This window comes from Poecilia formosa, unplaced genomic scaffold (assembly GCF_000485575.1).
Source record: "Poecilia formosa unplaced genomic scaffold, Poecilia_formosa-5.1.2 Scaffold33, whole genome shotgun sequence".
Classification (NCBI taxonomy): Eukaryota; Metazoa; Chordata; class Actinopteri; order Cyprinodontiformes; family Poeciliidae; genus Poecilia; species Poecilia formosa.
In genome coordinates, this window is record NW_006799972.1 from 1,293,714 (window position 1) to 1,306,677 (window position 12,964).

At 37.7% G+C, this 12,964-nt stretch overlaps 1 protein-coding gene across 1 annotated transcript in view; it reads left to right on the forward strand.

Moving 5' to 3' along the window:
• Positions 1 to 12,964, forward strand: part of LOC103136602 (CUB and sushi domain-containing protein 1) — a 444,439-nt gene that overhangs the window by 400,423 nt on the left and 31,052 nt on the right. Inside the window, exons 63-71 of the mRNA XM_007549920.2 lie at positions 1,961 to 2,134; positions 2,265 to 2,331; positions 2,656 to 2,762; positions 3,235 to 3,308; positions 5,684 to 5,795; positions 5,901 to 6,080; positions 6,821 to 6,883; positions 7,441 to 7,602; positions 9,553 to 9,665. Coding sequence (XP_007549982.2) covers positions 1,961 to 2,134; positions 2,265 to 2,331; positions 2,656 to 2,762; positions 3,235 to 3,308; positions 5,684 to 5,795; positions 5,901 to 6,080; positions 6,821 to 6,883; positions 7,441 to 7,602; positions 9,553 to 9,665 — 1,052 coding nt within the window. The remainder of the gene's footprint in view (positions 1 to 1,960; positions 2,135 to 2,264; positions 2,332 to 2,655; positions 2,763 to 3,234; positions 3,309 to 5,683; positions 5,796 to 5,900; positions 6,081 to 6,820; positions 6,884 to 7,440; positions 7,603 to 9,552; positions 9,666 to 12,964) is intronic.

Below are 12,964 nucleotides of genomic sequence, written 5' to 3' on the forward strand. Positions count from 1 at the left end.
TGAGGAAGTTTACTCCTCTTCCTCCAGGTTTTGATGTCACCGCAGTCTACACAGAATAGGACGCAAAGAGGAAGTGAAAGAGTTCAAAATCCTTCATTTCCAAGCACAAATGTCCTTTAGGCACTGGAGACTTGTGGAAATACAGGCCTTGAATATTAAGAAAGCCGAAGTCAATAAAAGTGTTTTCTTTCATTTTTAGACAGCTGGAGTTTGTTCGATAATAACAAAGTTGTTTATATGAAGGAGAAAACACTCATATGGTGATTAATTTGGATCCCCGTTAGCTTCTGGCCAGCCACCAGCTATTGTTCCTGGAGTCACAAAGCAATAAAATGATGAACTGCATGCTGAACAAAACTGGCAGTGACTTGTGTGCAGGTGTATAGATTATTCCTGTGGATGGTGGGGGCGGACCAGCCAAACGCATTGTAGGAATATGAAATGAGCAATACTGAATGATGGGACACTTTCTGGATTTTGTCTCGGAGAGCGACTTTGGGGACATCGGAGGCTTCTTCAGGACGCCCGTGACTCTCAAAGACAGAAATGCGTCGCTTCAGATGCTGCAAACAGACGTAGTTGGCTCAAACTCATTACATAAACACTGACATGATAGAAAAAGCCAAATAGCTATTATTTCATACTTATGCATGCTATATTTTCACATACTCCTCTCAGTACTTCATCTAGACCTTTGATGGGTTCATACATCTACATTTTTTAACCTTTTTTTTTGGTTTCCAGGCAACCACATCTTCTTGCAACAAGCTAATCAACTTACTAATTTTGGCTTTGAATGTCACAAGCATTCTGGGAAAAAAAACAACAAAAAAAACAGTCGTGTCTGGATCCATGTGTGCACCCTGTATCATCAGAGCAGTGTGAATGAATGGAGCATGACACCATCTGTCTCCTAGTTAGACAGAAATTACACTGACTTTATGAGACGTTTGAAGCCTTGCAGATGGTTATCATTATCTCAGGGAGTTGGTTACATGCACACACAGAGATGTTTATCGTGTCATGAAGTTATCCGCACGCACATCGGTGCACGTGAACTGCTCTGCAAGTGTGTGCACGTCATCTTTAATAACTTTGTCATGCATAAACAGCGCATTGCCTAATGATCAAATGATAACAGATTCCTCCTTTAATGCACAATAATCTTCAGACAGCCGCAGACAATCTGATATCATCGCCGAACACTGGCAGTTTCAAAATTAAGCTTTAAAATAGTCATGGGTTTTTGTGAATCATTACCAGAAATAGCACTGCCGCTCGAAATGTGTATCAGAGGGAAGAATTAGGGGATATCATCTAAATCTTCATTCAAAACACATTTGAAAGAAAACCCAATTTTTTGCTGAATAAAAGTAGACAGATTATGGCCTTATTGAACACTGATGGTTTGGTTTGAGTCATGAAGCCTGACGTCTTCATTTAAAGTAGTAAAAGCTTCTTGGGGCAAAGGGTCATCGCAGTAATGTTTGACACAGTGCACTCACAAATCCTTCAAACAAATGGATGTTATGGTGACTTGGTGGTGCTAAGATGCAACATTTCTTGTTGTTTTCTGTCTGCCAGTGAAATTTGCTCACAGTCCCCTTAGCTGTGCATAGTGGCAACACGTACCCTGGTCCTTTACCAGGTTTTTCACAGTTGTAGTGTTTTTAAAACTGTTAATTATTTTCTGACTGTAAATATGGAAAGGTTTTAGTGAAAATGTATTTCCTTATCTGCAATTCCCCACTTAAGAGGATCGACATACATCTCTCTTACAAGAATGAAATGCTCTCTTGTCTTACCTTTTAAGAGAGGCACTAAATGAAACCGGTCTCTGTGTTAAATTAAGGGTAAAATACTCTGAATATCCTCCTGGAGCTGCATACACAAAGTTTCATAGGATAAGCAGAGATCCTGACAATTTTGCTGGACTTTGATTTGTGTGTGTTTGCCTCAGTTATCCAGTGTGGACATCCCCCCCAAGTGCTCAATGGAAAGGTCGAAGGGACTGATCATTCCTGGGGATCCAGTGTGAGCTACAGTTGTTTGCAGGGTTACCAGATGTCCATCCCTGCTGTCTTAACCTGCGAGGGAAACGGGACTTGGACTGGAGACATTCCACAGTGTTTGCGTGAGTTCACATTCTCCTTTATATCCGGCAAACTACAGCATATTCCGTTTGAGCCGAAGCAAAGGATTCCCAGCGATGCTAAAAGTGCAGAGCAGTCGAAGTGTTGACTGTCACTATTTTGTCTTTCAAGCTGTCCTGTGTGGGGATCCTGGTTCTCCTGGAGAAGGATTCAGAGAGGGGAACATCTTCTCATACGGGTCAGCTGATAAACTTTTGTATTTCTGCACGAGACAAAATGCGTTGTCGTTAAGGATGCAACGACTGCAGTGTTCTGGCCGGTCGCCGATTACAGATTTTTTAGAAGTCTGACCTGCTGATTTTGATTTCGGTCTTTGCTGATTTTTTTTTTTTTTTTTGCCTGAATTGTTGCTAAATATAGAAAGAAAGTTTGGGATGACTATCGTTAACTGTCATAGTATTTGCTGTGTGGCACAGAAAAATGTCCAGATATCGTCCTGATTTTACACACTGGGGCTCCTGTCATGTTTATGTGTGATTTGATGTTTATTTTTCTCTTACAGGTCAGAGGTCAGGTTTTACTGCCATTCCCCCTATGTGCTGGTGGGCTCTGCCACCAGACTCTGTCAAGCAGATGGAATTTGGAGTGGGCATCAACCAACCTGTATAGGTAACTAAAAGAAAGAAAACATGATTGCTTTCTGATTTAGTAGGATGCATCAGAAGGTGCATTTCTAGACGAATGACTGCTTGATTAAATTTAATTAGGACAGCAACTGGCAGGTTCGAACAAAAAGACGCGTTGGAGAGAAAATTCAACTGTTTGATTTTGGTGTGTTGAAGCAGGGGGTGCATCTTTAACAAGCAGGACACCTGCTCCTACTCAACACCATCTCCTACCCAGCTCACATAATTTAATGGGTTTACTTTATTTCCAGTTTTCTAGATGTTCATTCGTTTATTTTTTTGTTTTGTTATTTTGGCCTGATTGCCTGTATTTTTATGTCCTTGTAGAATAAATGAAAAAAAAAATCTTCATAAAATAATTGTTTTTATTGTTATTTGGATGGCACGGTTGGTAATGTAATCATAGGAGCATAATGAAATACAGTGTTTACTTTTTTTTATGTTTGTGTGTGTAGATCCAGCCTTCAACAGCTGTCGTGATCCAGGAACTCCAGCCTACGGTATTCCGATCATGGCCCAGGGCTTTCAGGTGAGCACTTGATGGTAGTGAAGTAAAAACAAAAAAAAAAGCATATATTTTCACAGCTTTTATGCAGCTGGAATTAGAGATAAGCACACGTATGTAACCTGCTTATTATTATTGGATTACAGGACAGCAGTCAGCATTGTTGACCATGGCATATTACTGAAAACCAAACCATGATGTGATGGTTTTGCTAAGATCAGTAAAACCAAAACTTAATGCATTAACGGATATAAATTTATTATAAAAGAATTACTGATTGCACTTTAAAAATGAGGTATCGTTATGTTATTAAAGGTAAAGTATAAACAGTAATGGTGTCTTAGTTAATGTCGAGTTGTCAGAACAAAGACATTTTGAATAATGTCAACTTTGTATTAAAAGTGTCATAATTTACCGAATATTTATGACAGTCATAAATATTCATGAAGGCTTATTCATGTTCATGCCAGGTGTTTATGACATGTTTATGACATTATCATGACAGTCTTATTCACCCCCCTTCAAATAAAGTGTTACCAAGAAATCTGGTAAAAAATAATTACATAACAAATAAATGCAAGGAATTTTAAAACAATAATTGGATGCATAAGGTTAGCTAAGATAAGCTCAAATATGTACTTGCAGCCTCCATAATGTGGATTTAAGTGACCCCACGCACTTACTGGAGACTTGACCACTATTCTTGGTAAATGTGGTAGACGTAGCTTAACTTAAATATTTCACAAACTTTAATTTGTGTTGAGACTTTCCAAAAACTTGATGCTAACCCTATTTTATGGTTTCAAAACTTTTTTATATACATTTAGAATCATTGTCTTGTTGAGACACACAACAATCATCTTTCTTCATTATTCCACCTACTTTGTGTACAGTTACTCTGACAGCCACACACAGCTAACGCATGACGCTGCACTCCTCGTGCTTTACAGCTTACACAGCATATTTATGTGTGAAAGCCTAACCTCGACTCTTCCAAAGAAATATTGTGTTACTGTGGCCAAGAAATGTAATCTTTGTCTATTCTGGTCATAAAACGTTTCCCCAGGAACTATTTTGTTTGTCCGTGTAAGAAAATTTTAGTTGAGCTTGAAAGGTCTTCTTCTTAATTAAAGTATATTTGCAACGTAAAGCGGTGTTTATCTTAGATATTGACCTCGAGTTTTAATTTTTAAAACTAGTTAAGATTTTATAAACATTTCACTACATTTACATAAACACGTAGTTTAAGCCTGAGACAGATGAGCAACAAAAAATACAAACGTCCATGAATTATGTAGGAAAATGTTCTATTCAAAGAAGGAGATAATTGTAGATGATTGTACTAATTAGTAACTGTAAAAAAGATTCTTTAAAAAAAAATCATCCAAAGTAATTTCTGTCTAACTCAACTAGAGAAATAATCTGATATGCACTTCATTTAATGCTTCTTCAGCTGTAGCTTTCTTTCGTGCAGTTAATGCGTTTTAAAATATTAAAAAGCCACCACGAATCAAAATGTCACCGGCAGTCACTCCGCTCGTGTTGGTGGCGGAGCAGCCGGGTTAACAGATGGCTGTCGGAGAGTTTAACCAAGGCTGTGAAGGCAACTGGGATGAGCTGGGGGTGAAAAGCAGAGGGGCTTCTGGCAATCTGAACGGCGGAGTTGTAGACTAGCAATGCATTCTTAAGAAAGGCGATTGGGTGCTGATTGGTTCTGGAAGTCCGAGTTAAAAGATCAGTGAGCAGTTAACAAACCCAGTTGAGTTTGAGGTGACTTTGACAGCGTGAGAACGGCAAGAACAGCACACACCCGCTACAACGAAGGCGGCAGCGTCCATAATTAAACCAGTAGAAAACTTTGAGATGGCACATAAATAGTACCACTGTGGCGTGGGCTTGAATATTAATAACTCTAATGTAAATCTAAAGGCTAGAACTCAGATAAGTCATTCAAACAGGTAATAGATTATTTTCAGTCGTCTTTCAAGTTTGTGTAGCTGAATTCTGAAGTAGAAAAGAGTTCTGTTTTTGACACCGGAGTTCGAGTTTAAGATTCTCAAATATTGATTGTCGATGCAATTCTTCACCTTCAGTCCCCCAAACAAGATTAAGACTCCTTTAAGAAAGTCATCGCAGTGAATTGGTATATTAGCAGTCATGTGATGTACATATTCATTGGAGATGAGTCAGAAAACCAAAGGTTTTTTTTTTCCCCTCTGCACAGTCATGATTTCTTTTCAAATGTGCCTTAAAAGCTTTTTCTCAGCACCCCCTCAACTTGTTTACCTGCCGAGTGCGTTGTGAATTGAAGGTTATTTTCTGTTGAATGTGGCATGGTTTTCGAATAGAAAAGGCTAACCTGAATAGTCTTTCTGTCATTATATTTCAACGATACGTAGGTGGGCAGTAAGATTTCTTTCAAGTGCCGCAAAAACTACCACATCCTCGGTTCGACAACAAGAACGTGCCTGGAAAACCTAACGTGGAGCGGAACTCAGCCTGAGTGCATAGGTAAAGATTAACTCGGGATGTATAACTATTACTTGTTCATGTCTGTTAAGAAATTACTTGTCAGATTTTAGTATGTCACACATGTTTCTGCTTCTCATCACTCAGCTCATTCATGTCGACAGCCAGAAACCCCCAGCAACGTGGATGTTCGAGCTATGGACCTGCCGACTTTAGGATACACGCTGATATACACGTGTCAAGAAGGTTTTTATCTGTCTGGTGGATCAGAGCACAGAACCTGCAGAAGTGATGGGAGATGGACAGGGAAACCGCCGCTCTGTAAAGGTATTCAGACATTCTCTGCTTTTAAAATGGTTTTATCCTGAGTTTAAAATCAGATCTATAGATAGAGCCCAAGTGATGCACCATTTCTCAACAAGATAATGAAAAGGAATGATGAAATTCAAGACGGTTTTAATTTGTGACTAATATCAAAGCTTGATTTGATAGTAACATTGTGTGTGCCGATTATTTTATCAATCAAATCACAGAAGTTTTATTTGTGTTCTGCCAAATTACATCAAGGTGAAAATATGCTTAATATTTATTTTCATGAAGTCCTCATTTAGCAACACATTTCACTGCAACCTGCCTTTTAAAGATCTTCTGGATCTTAATGTGGCCAAAAAAGAAAATTATTTGAACACCAACATTTCTGCACGAAAATTTATTTTTTTGATAAAACATGAAAAAAATGAACATTTTTCATATCACTGTGGTTTCAAGCCACAGTGATTGAGGAAATATTTATAAATACAGCACTATAGTGTGTAATGGATCTATATAATGTGAGTCTGACTTTGTGAATTGAGTGAACATCACTTATATTTTAAGATATTGAGAGATACACTTAGCCACTCTTCTCAGTATTGTTTCCTGTTATAACAAAATGATTTTCTTTGCCCACAGCAACAAGCAACTTTCTATGTTTCTTCTATTTTTTTTCTTCCTCTTTTCATGTAATTTATATAATATTTTGAACGCAATTCAAGCTGAACTGAATTTTAAACTGTCTTTCATTTCAGTTGGAGTGAAAGTAAATCCTAAAGGCAGAGGGGAGTCAGACATACAGAAGAATAAGATCCGTGGTATGCAGAACGGACTACAAACAGCACATTAATATTAATTGAAGAGTTTTTGCTTCATTGCTGATTGTTTTTTTTCCACTTTTGTTGTTGAATTAATTACATTATTTCTCAGTAAGCATGAGTGTTTCAAAAAGAATTTCCCATGGAGGAAAAGATGCTGACACTGTAGCCATGAACGTTACTTATATGGGTCACAGATCAGTAGAAGCCGTCTTTACCGAACAGCTCTTCAAAGAGTGTAAGAGTTAAATACATCAGCTCAAATATGATGAAGCACATTTTAAATTAAATAAATTATTTCAGAGTCAAATCTGTAGTTTGAAGGAGACAGTAAGAAGAGAAAAACACCACAGGAAAAGATTGAGATTGAGATTCTTGCAAAGGAATACAGCAACATCTTTGTTTGGCGTGAGTCATGTCTGAGGCACAGACTGACCCTTCAGTCGTGATGGAAGAAGAGGCTCAAGATATTGTGTTAGGACATTTTAGCAGCTGTCAAAGATTGCTTCTCCTGTTTTGTTAAGCTGCTGTTATTTATCCATGTATTTCTTTCCAAGTTCCAGCAGATGTCTTCTCTCCAAACTCTGAGTGGAGCGGTTTCTACGAGTATTTAGGGAAGAGGCAGACCACCACCTTTGCAGTTACTGGGTTCAACGCTACCAGCAGCCGAGTGAACGTCACATTACTGGAGACCAGCGGCGTGTCGATCAGACTGTCAGGTAAAAGACTATCATTTTGGGTTTTCAGATGATGTTATTTAAGTCTGTGCTTTTAATTTCACTCTTATAATACTTGGTAGGAGGATAGAAACTGTAAAAGACTAATTAGCATTAGCTAGATCGCTATGCTTAGAGTTATAGAGCCCTGCAAGTGTTATATCTCATAATATATAAATGAAAAATAACGTTACCTTAATCCCAAAAGTACCAAGGAAAATATTCAAAGATAGTCAGTGTGTGGAAAAATTATTTTTTATGCAGTGATACCTATTTTATTATCGGTGAGTTAAAATGAGTTAGACCCCAGAAGCTGAACATGTAAGGACATGTTCAATCTAGTACAATCAACTAGAGCATTTCCCTGAAGGTGAAGAAAAGTAAGTAAATAAAAATCCTTTATCCTTTAAAAAACTTTATGTTCTTAAACTTTTACAACCTCCTTTATTGTACCAAACATTTACAGCTTCACTGGTATTTAGTAATTTATTTTACAATGTGTGAGTAAAAAAAAAAACAATTGAAAGTATGGCTATATACTTTTAAAGGTATACAAAGAAACTAAAGTTCAAACACAGAAAAAACAAAAGCAAAGATGAAACTAAACCTCTAACTTAATAATTTTAGGTGCATTGGAATCAAATTTTGATGATTGCAAATGACAATGTAGATGATAAGTAATAACCCAGGAGCTAAAGCTGTTGAAATAAGGTGTATCCCTAAAAAGACTTTTTTTGTTGTTGTTTGTTTTAAAAAAATGTTGTAACCTTCTATGTTGGAAAGTTAAAACAAAGCCCGGCTTTGATGTGACTGTATTTTGGCTTTGAAAGAGTCTTTTCTATGGTTTTCTTTTGTTTTAGTTTTACTCATTTCCTGTTCTGCACTTGAACATTTTCAGATTTTGTAACTATAAATCCTTCAAACTAACTTCATGGGATTAACCAATGTTTTGTCAACATGTAACAAAGAACTTCTTTAAATTTAGAGAAACTGTTTTAGTTGCATCCTCCCACAAAGAGGCTGAAAAGATTTAAATTTTCAGTCGGAAATGGGCAAAGACAAAAAAAAGCAGATGTGGGCCGCATTTACCTGCTGTGTGAAGGTAGCCTATGTGATGCTATTGATGGTTTTAACCCTGACAACTCTTTTTTTTTAAAGATTACAAGACAGTCTGAAAGGAAAGCACAAAGAAATCAATGGCTGTTTTATACTTTTTCACAGTGTAGAGTGTCAATGTAGGCCAACAAAGACATGAAAAGTAGCAAGGCAGAATAAATAGGTCAAAAGCAAACAAACTGTAGGAATCTGTTCGATTAATAAATCCCAACCCTTTTCACATTACTATCCAACCTTGGAACAACAAAATTAGCTAAAATTTCACTTATGATGAATGTTAGTACATAAACAGTGTCCTTGGGTTTGAGACTTTTCGCTGAAATGACATGAAAGAGGTTCTAATTCAGTTTGTAGCCAACGAGAACTCGCCGTCTGATAAAATAAATAAATGCATAATGTAACAAGCCCATAAAAGAAATCAAAAGAGAAAATTATCTATTGGGTGTTTATTTGCAAGTCTTTTCTTAGAACTTGCTTGCGTGTCTGCTGTCATATTGACAATCAGCTGCTTTTGTGTTTGCACTGTATTTACACAGAGACATGTTGCTAAAGGCTAAATGTCATGTTTTCCTCCCATATTGTGTTATATGGTTTTTGAAGGAAAGAGAGGATGATCATTTGAAATGTCAAGGTGGCTCCTTTTCTCTGCCTGTCACAAACAAATCTGTTTGCTTACCACCTGCCTGCCTAGCCGTGTTTGTCTCTTCTGGCAAAGTCCTCGACTTTGACAAGTTCCAACACAAATCAGGAGATAATGTGCCATTGATTAATGCAAGATTTAAACACCAGTCAAACTGTTTGCATATGCAGTCTGAATCTCTGCCTCCGTCTTTCTAGGTACTTACAAGTCAGAGGAGAACCAGCTGCTGTTGAAGGTGTACCAAGTGAAGGGGCCGACAGAGTATTACTACAGCAAGTTTAAAAACGACAACTGGGCTATGGATGGATATGTAAGCAAAAGCTTCTTTAATTAAAGGCACCTGCAGGGCTTTAATCAAATATGGTGAAATGACATGTTATGTTTTAAAAGTAAGCACTTGTTTCAAAAAACGAGACCCCTTTGGTAAAGATGGATCCAAATTTTCAGCTTTCAGTTTGTTGCAGGGATTTCGAGATACAGAGAGTGGTTAAAGCAATATGTCATCCATATTGCTGTTCTGTTTGTTGTGACTTTTTGCTTAATAACTCTTACCAAAGCTAATGTTGCACTGCATATCTGGGTGTAAGTGTTTGAGTCTGCCTATTCTGCTTGATGTTGATGCTCCTAATTGCCCCATACTTTGCATTTCCATCACAGGAAGACTTTGCAGGAACAAGGTTGCTGTCTGAGGGCGTTCTTTGACCCCCGTTATTTACACTCCAGGGACCTGGACCAAATAAGAATACCTTGAAAATGGCTCCATTAAGGAGCCATTACTTACTCACCTAGACAGTACTACACTGTAGTATGAATGAAGTTTTCTGATGGGATGTTGCTTCCTCTCTGGAGGAGTATTCACAGTATTTTTGATTTGCTCATCTCTTACTTTAAACTCCACTACGACTCACATTTGCTGTAACTCGTAAATTTCACAGCTGAAGTTTTTTGAGTATTTGTTTACAAACAACACCTAAACCCAGTTGCGTATGTCTATTGTTGTGCATTGCAGTAATAAAATCTGCTTACCTTTGTGGGAAATAATGAAATAAAACATGGACTTCTTCTTTTAGCTGTTTTTGGAAGACAGGGAAAACTCGCATCAAAGCATTTTATTGAGGGATTTCTCTGAACATATTAAAACAATCTAATCCCTCAGGATTGTTCAGCATTAACAAATTATTAGTTTAAAACAAACAAGGCACACGTTAGGATGCTGTTTGGCACGTCACTGTGGAAACGCATCCAGCAGACATCATTAAAACATTGTGGATAGTGGAAACATGCCTATGGATTATCAATCCTTCACTCCCTACTCTGTCAAACAATATTGCACAAGAATGTCTTTTCCCAGAGAATCCATGACCTGAGGAGATGCTGCTCTGCATTTCATTCAGTTGCTGTTCACTTTCTTCCTTTAATAACCTCTCACGCCTTCTCTCCTCGCACTGCAGTGTGTGGTGTGTCTGGATGGTTTGTTCTTAAGGTGAACCTGAACCTAGATGAAGGTATTTTTAGATGCGATATCTGTCGGCATGAGTGATTCTGATTCAGCTTCTCTTACCAATTGGAAAACGATAACAACATATTGGGTTCTGCTCATGTTCTTGTTCACCTCTTTGCGACTGTGACGTGACCTTAAACGCTCCTGCTATCAGCTGTGATTACTGTGAGCTATCCAACGTCAAAGTGGGAAAGCGAATCAGTCCCGCATGACTACAGAACCCAACACATGAACCTTAAGGCAATCAGTGTGTTCTAGTTAGGTGATCCTGTGAAGAAAGCGAATTAAACACATTCCAGTTCAATTCAGATCTCCTAGATTGAGATTAATTTCTCCCTGTGTGTTCGGACACATTACCTGGCTCCGTCTCAGAACTGTTCACTACCGTATTACCCATAGTGCCATTTTGGAAAGAAGGTAAAGCTTATCTGGTAATAAAATTGTACCATGAATTGATTGTTTTTCATTTAAATTTACTTCATAGGACACCCACCTACCCATGACAGACTTTAAAAAGGGCTGTGGCTTCAAAATATCTTTAGCTCTCTAAAAACGTCTTTAGAGCTCCTGACAGACAAACACAAGTATTTACAACCAATTCTGATAATCTTATTAGTTTGATGATACATAAATGGCTTTTACTTGATAGTGTAAGTCTTGGACAACCTCACGACTCTAACACTATCCTCCGTTTTTTCAAACATGGCAGCTTTAAGGGGCTTCTGCATGGTTATGCCTAACCAAGGAGTGATAGCAAGGTCTTACGTAATCCCATTAAACAATCTGTGGTGCCGTTTACGCATTTCGATCACATATCATTTACGAGTTTGTTTGTACATGATCACAGCGCTTCGTTCTACGGCTTTCAACCGACTTTGTGTTTATTCAATGCATCCATAAGATGGAACTTAACGAGGGAAAAATGGATTAACTTTGGTGCTAGCAATTAGATGCCTGTTTTTAAATAACTGTGTGGCACCTAAAGTTAAGGGCTTTGATCAGCTCATCGTACCATGCACAGTCTTTTTTTAGTTTGCTTGAGTGTTGCAGCTCTAAAAATTAAATTAGGAGCTACGCATGATAGGTTACTAAAAAAATTAAAAATAAGTAAAAAATCCACCATCGGAACAAAAAAGCGTGCGCTTTCATTTTATTCAGACAATGCATTACATTTCTTGATGTAATGTAACTACTGAGTAATGTTGCACTTTGTAATGACAAAAATGGGGGCGATTCTGAATTCTCACTTTACTGGTTGCTGTAGAGTGTGCAATTGCCTTTCTGTCATAGAGGCCCCAGTTAATGGCTGGATGTACCTTTTTTTTGTCACCATGAGTGGCCCAGGCATGCAGCTGAGACTTCCAGGAACTTAATCTTCTCACCAAGCAATTGTTGCAGCATGTAACGCTCTGCAGGGCTCAGGCGTGGGACTCAGTTCTTATTGAGCTATTGTGACATTTAACTTTTGTGCCTTCATAAATTTCCTGTGGCGTGGATAGATTATATTTTCTGTATTTACACTTTGGATGTTATCAGTCATTTAAATTAACTTTCTATTTGGGGGATGCAAAGGAGAGAAAGTCAGGCAGTCGGTTAAATTTTTTGGGGGGTGATATTTGAAGCTGAGTAAAAATCCTGGATGCTTCAGAGAGAGCAGGAGTGTTTAAGAGAATAGCTAAGTGACATTGAAAGCATTTTATGGATAACAACACTTTTTAATGTGTTCGTTTTCAGTTTTTATTTAAAACAATGGAAAGACGGGACTCATAAGCAGTTTTTGTTATTAAGTTCAAGCAAAAAAAAAAAAATGAGCAGCTCAATCTGTAATTCATAATTTATAACATACAAAAAAATAGGTTTCTTCTTTTAGGTCACTTGGGATTAACAACATTTAAATTTGCTACACACTAGAATGAGGGTTAGGGTTGGCCAGAATTTCACATGCATCCTTTGCATTTGGTAAATTTGCTTTTTTGTGACCGAGATTAAACATTCTGGGTTTTTTTCAACAGGACTCTGACAATAACTGTTGGATTTTCAAACCTTCTTCCTAACTCAGTATCCTTACTATGTCATTATCTGCCCTCATAGGTGCAGCCCTTGTTTCG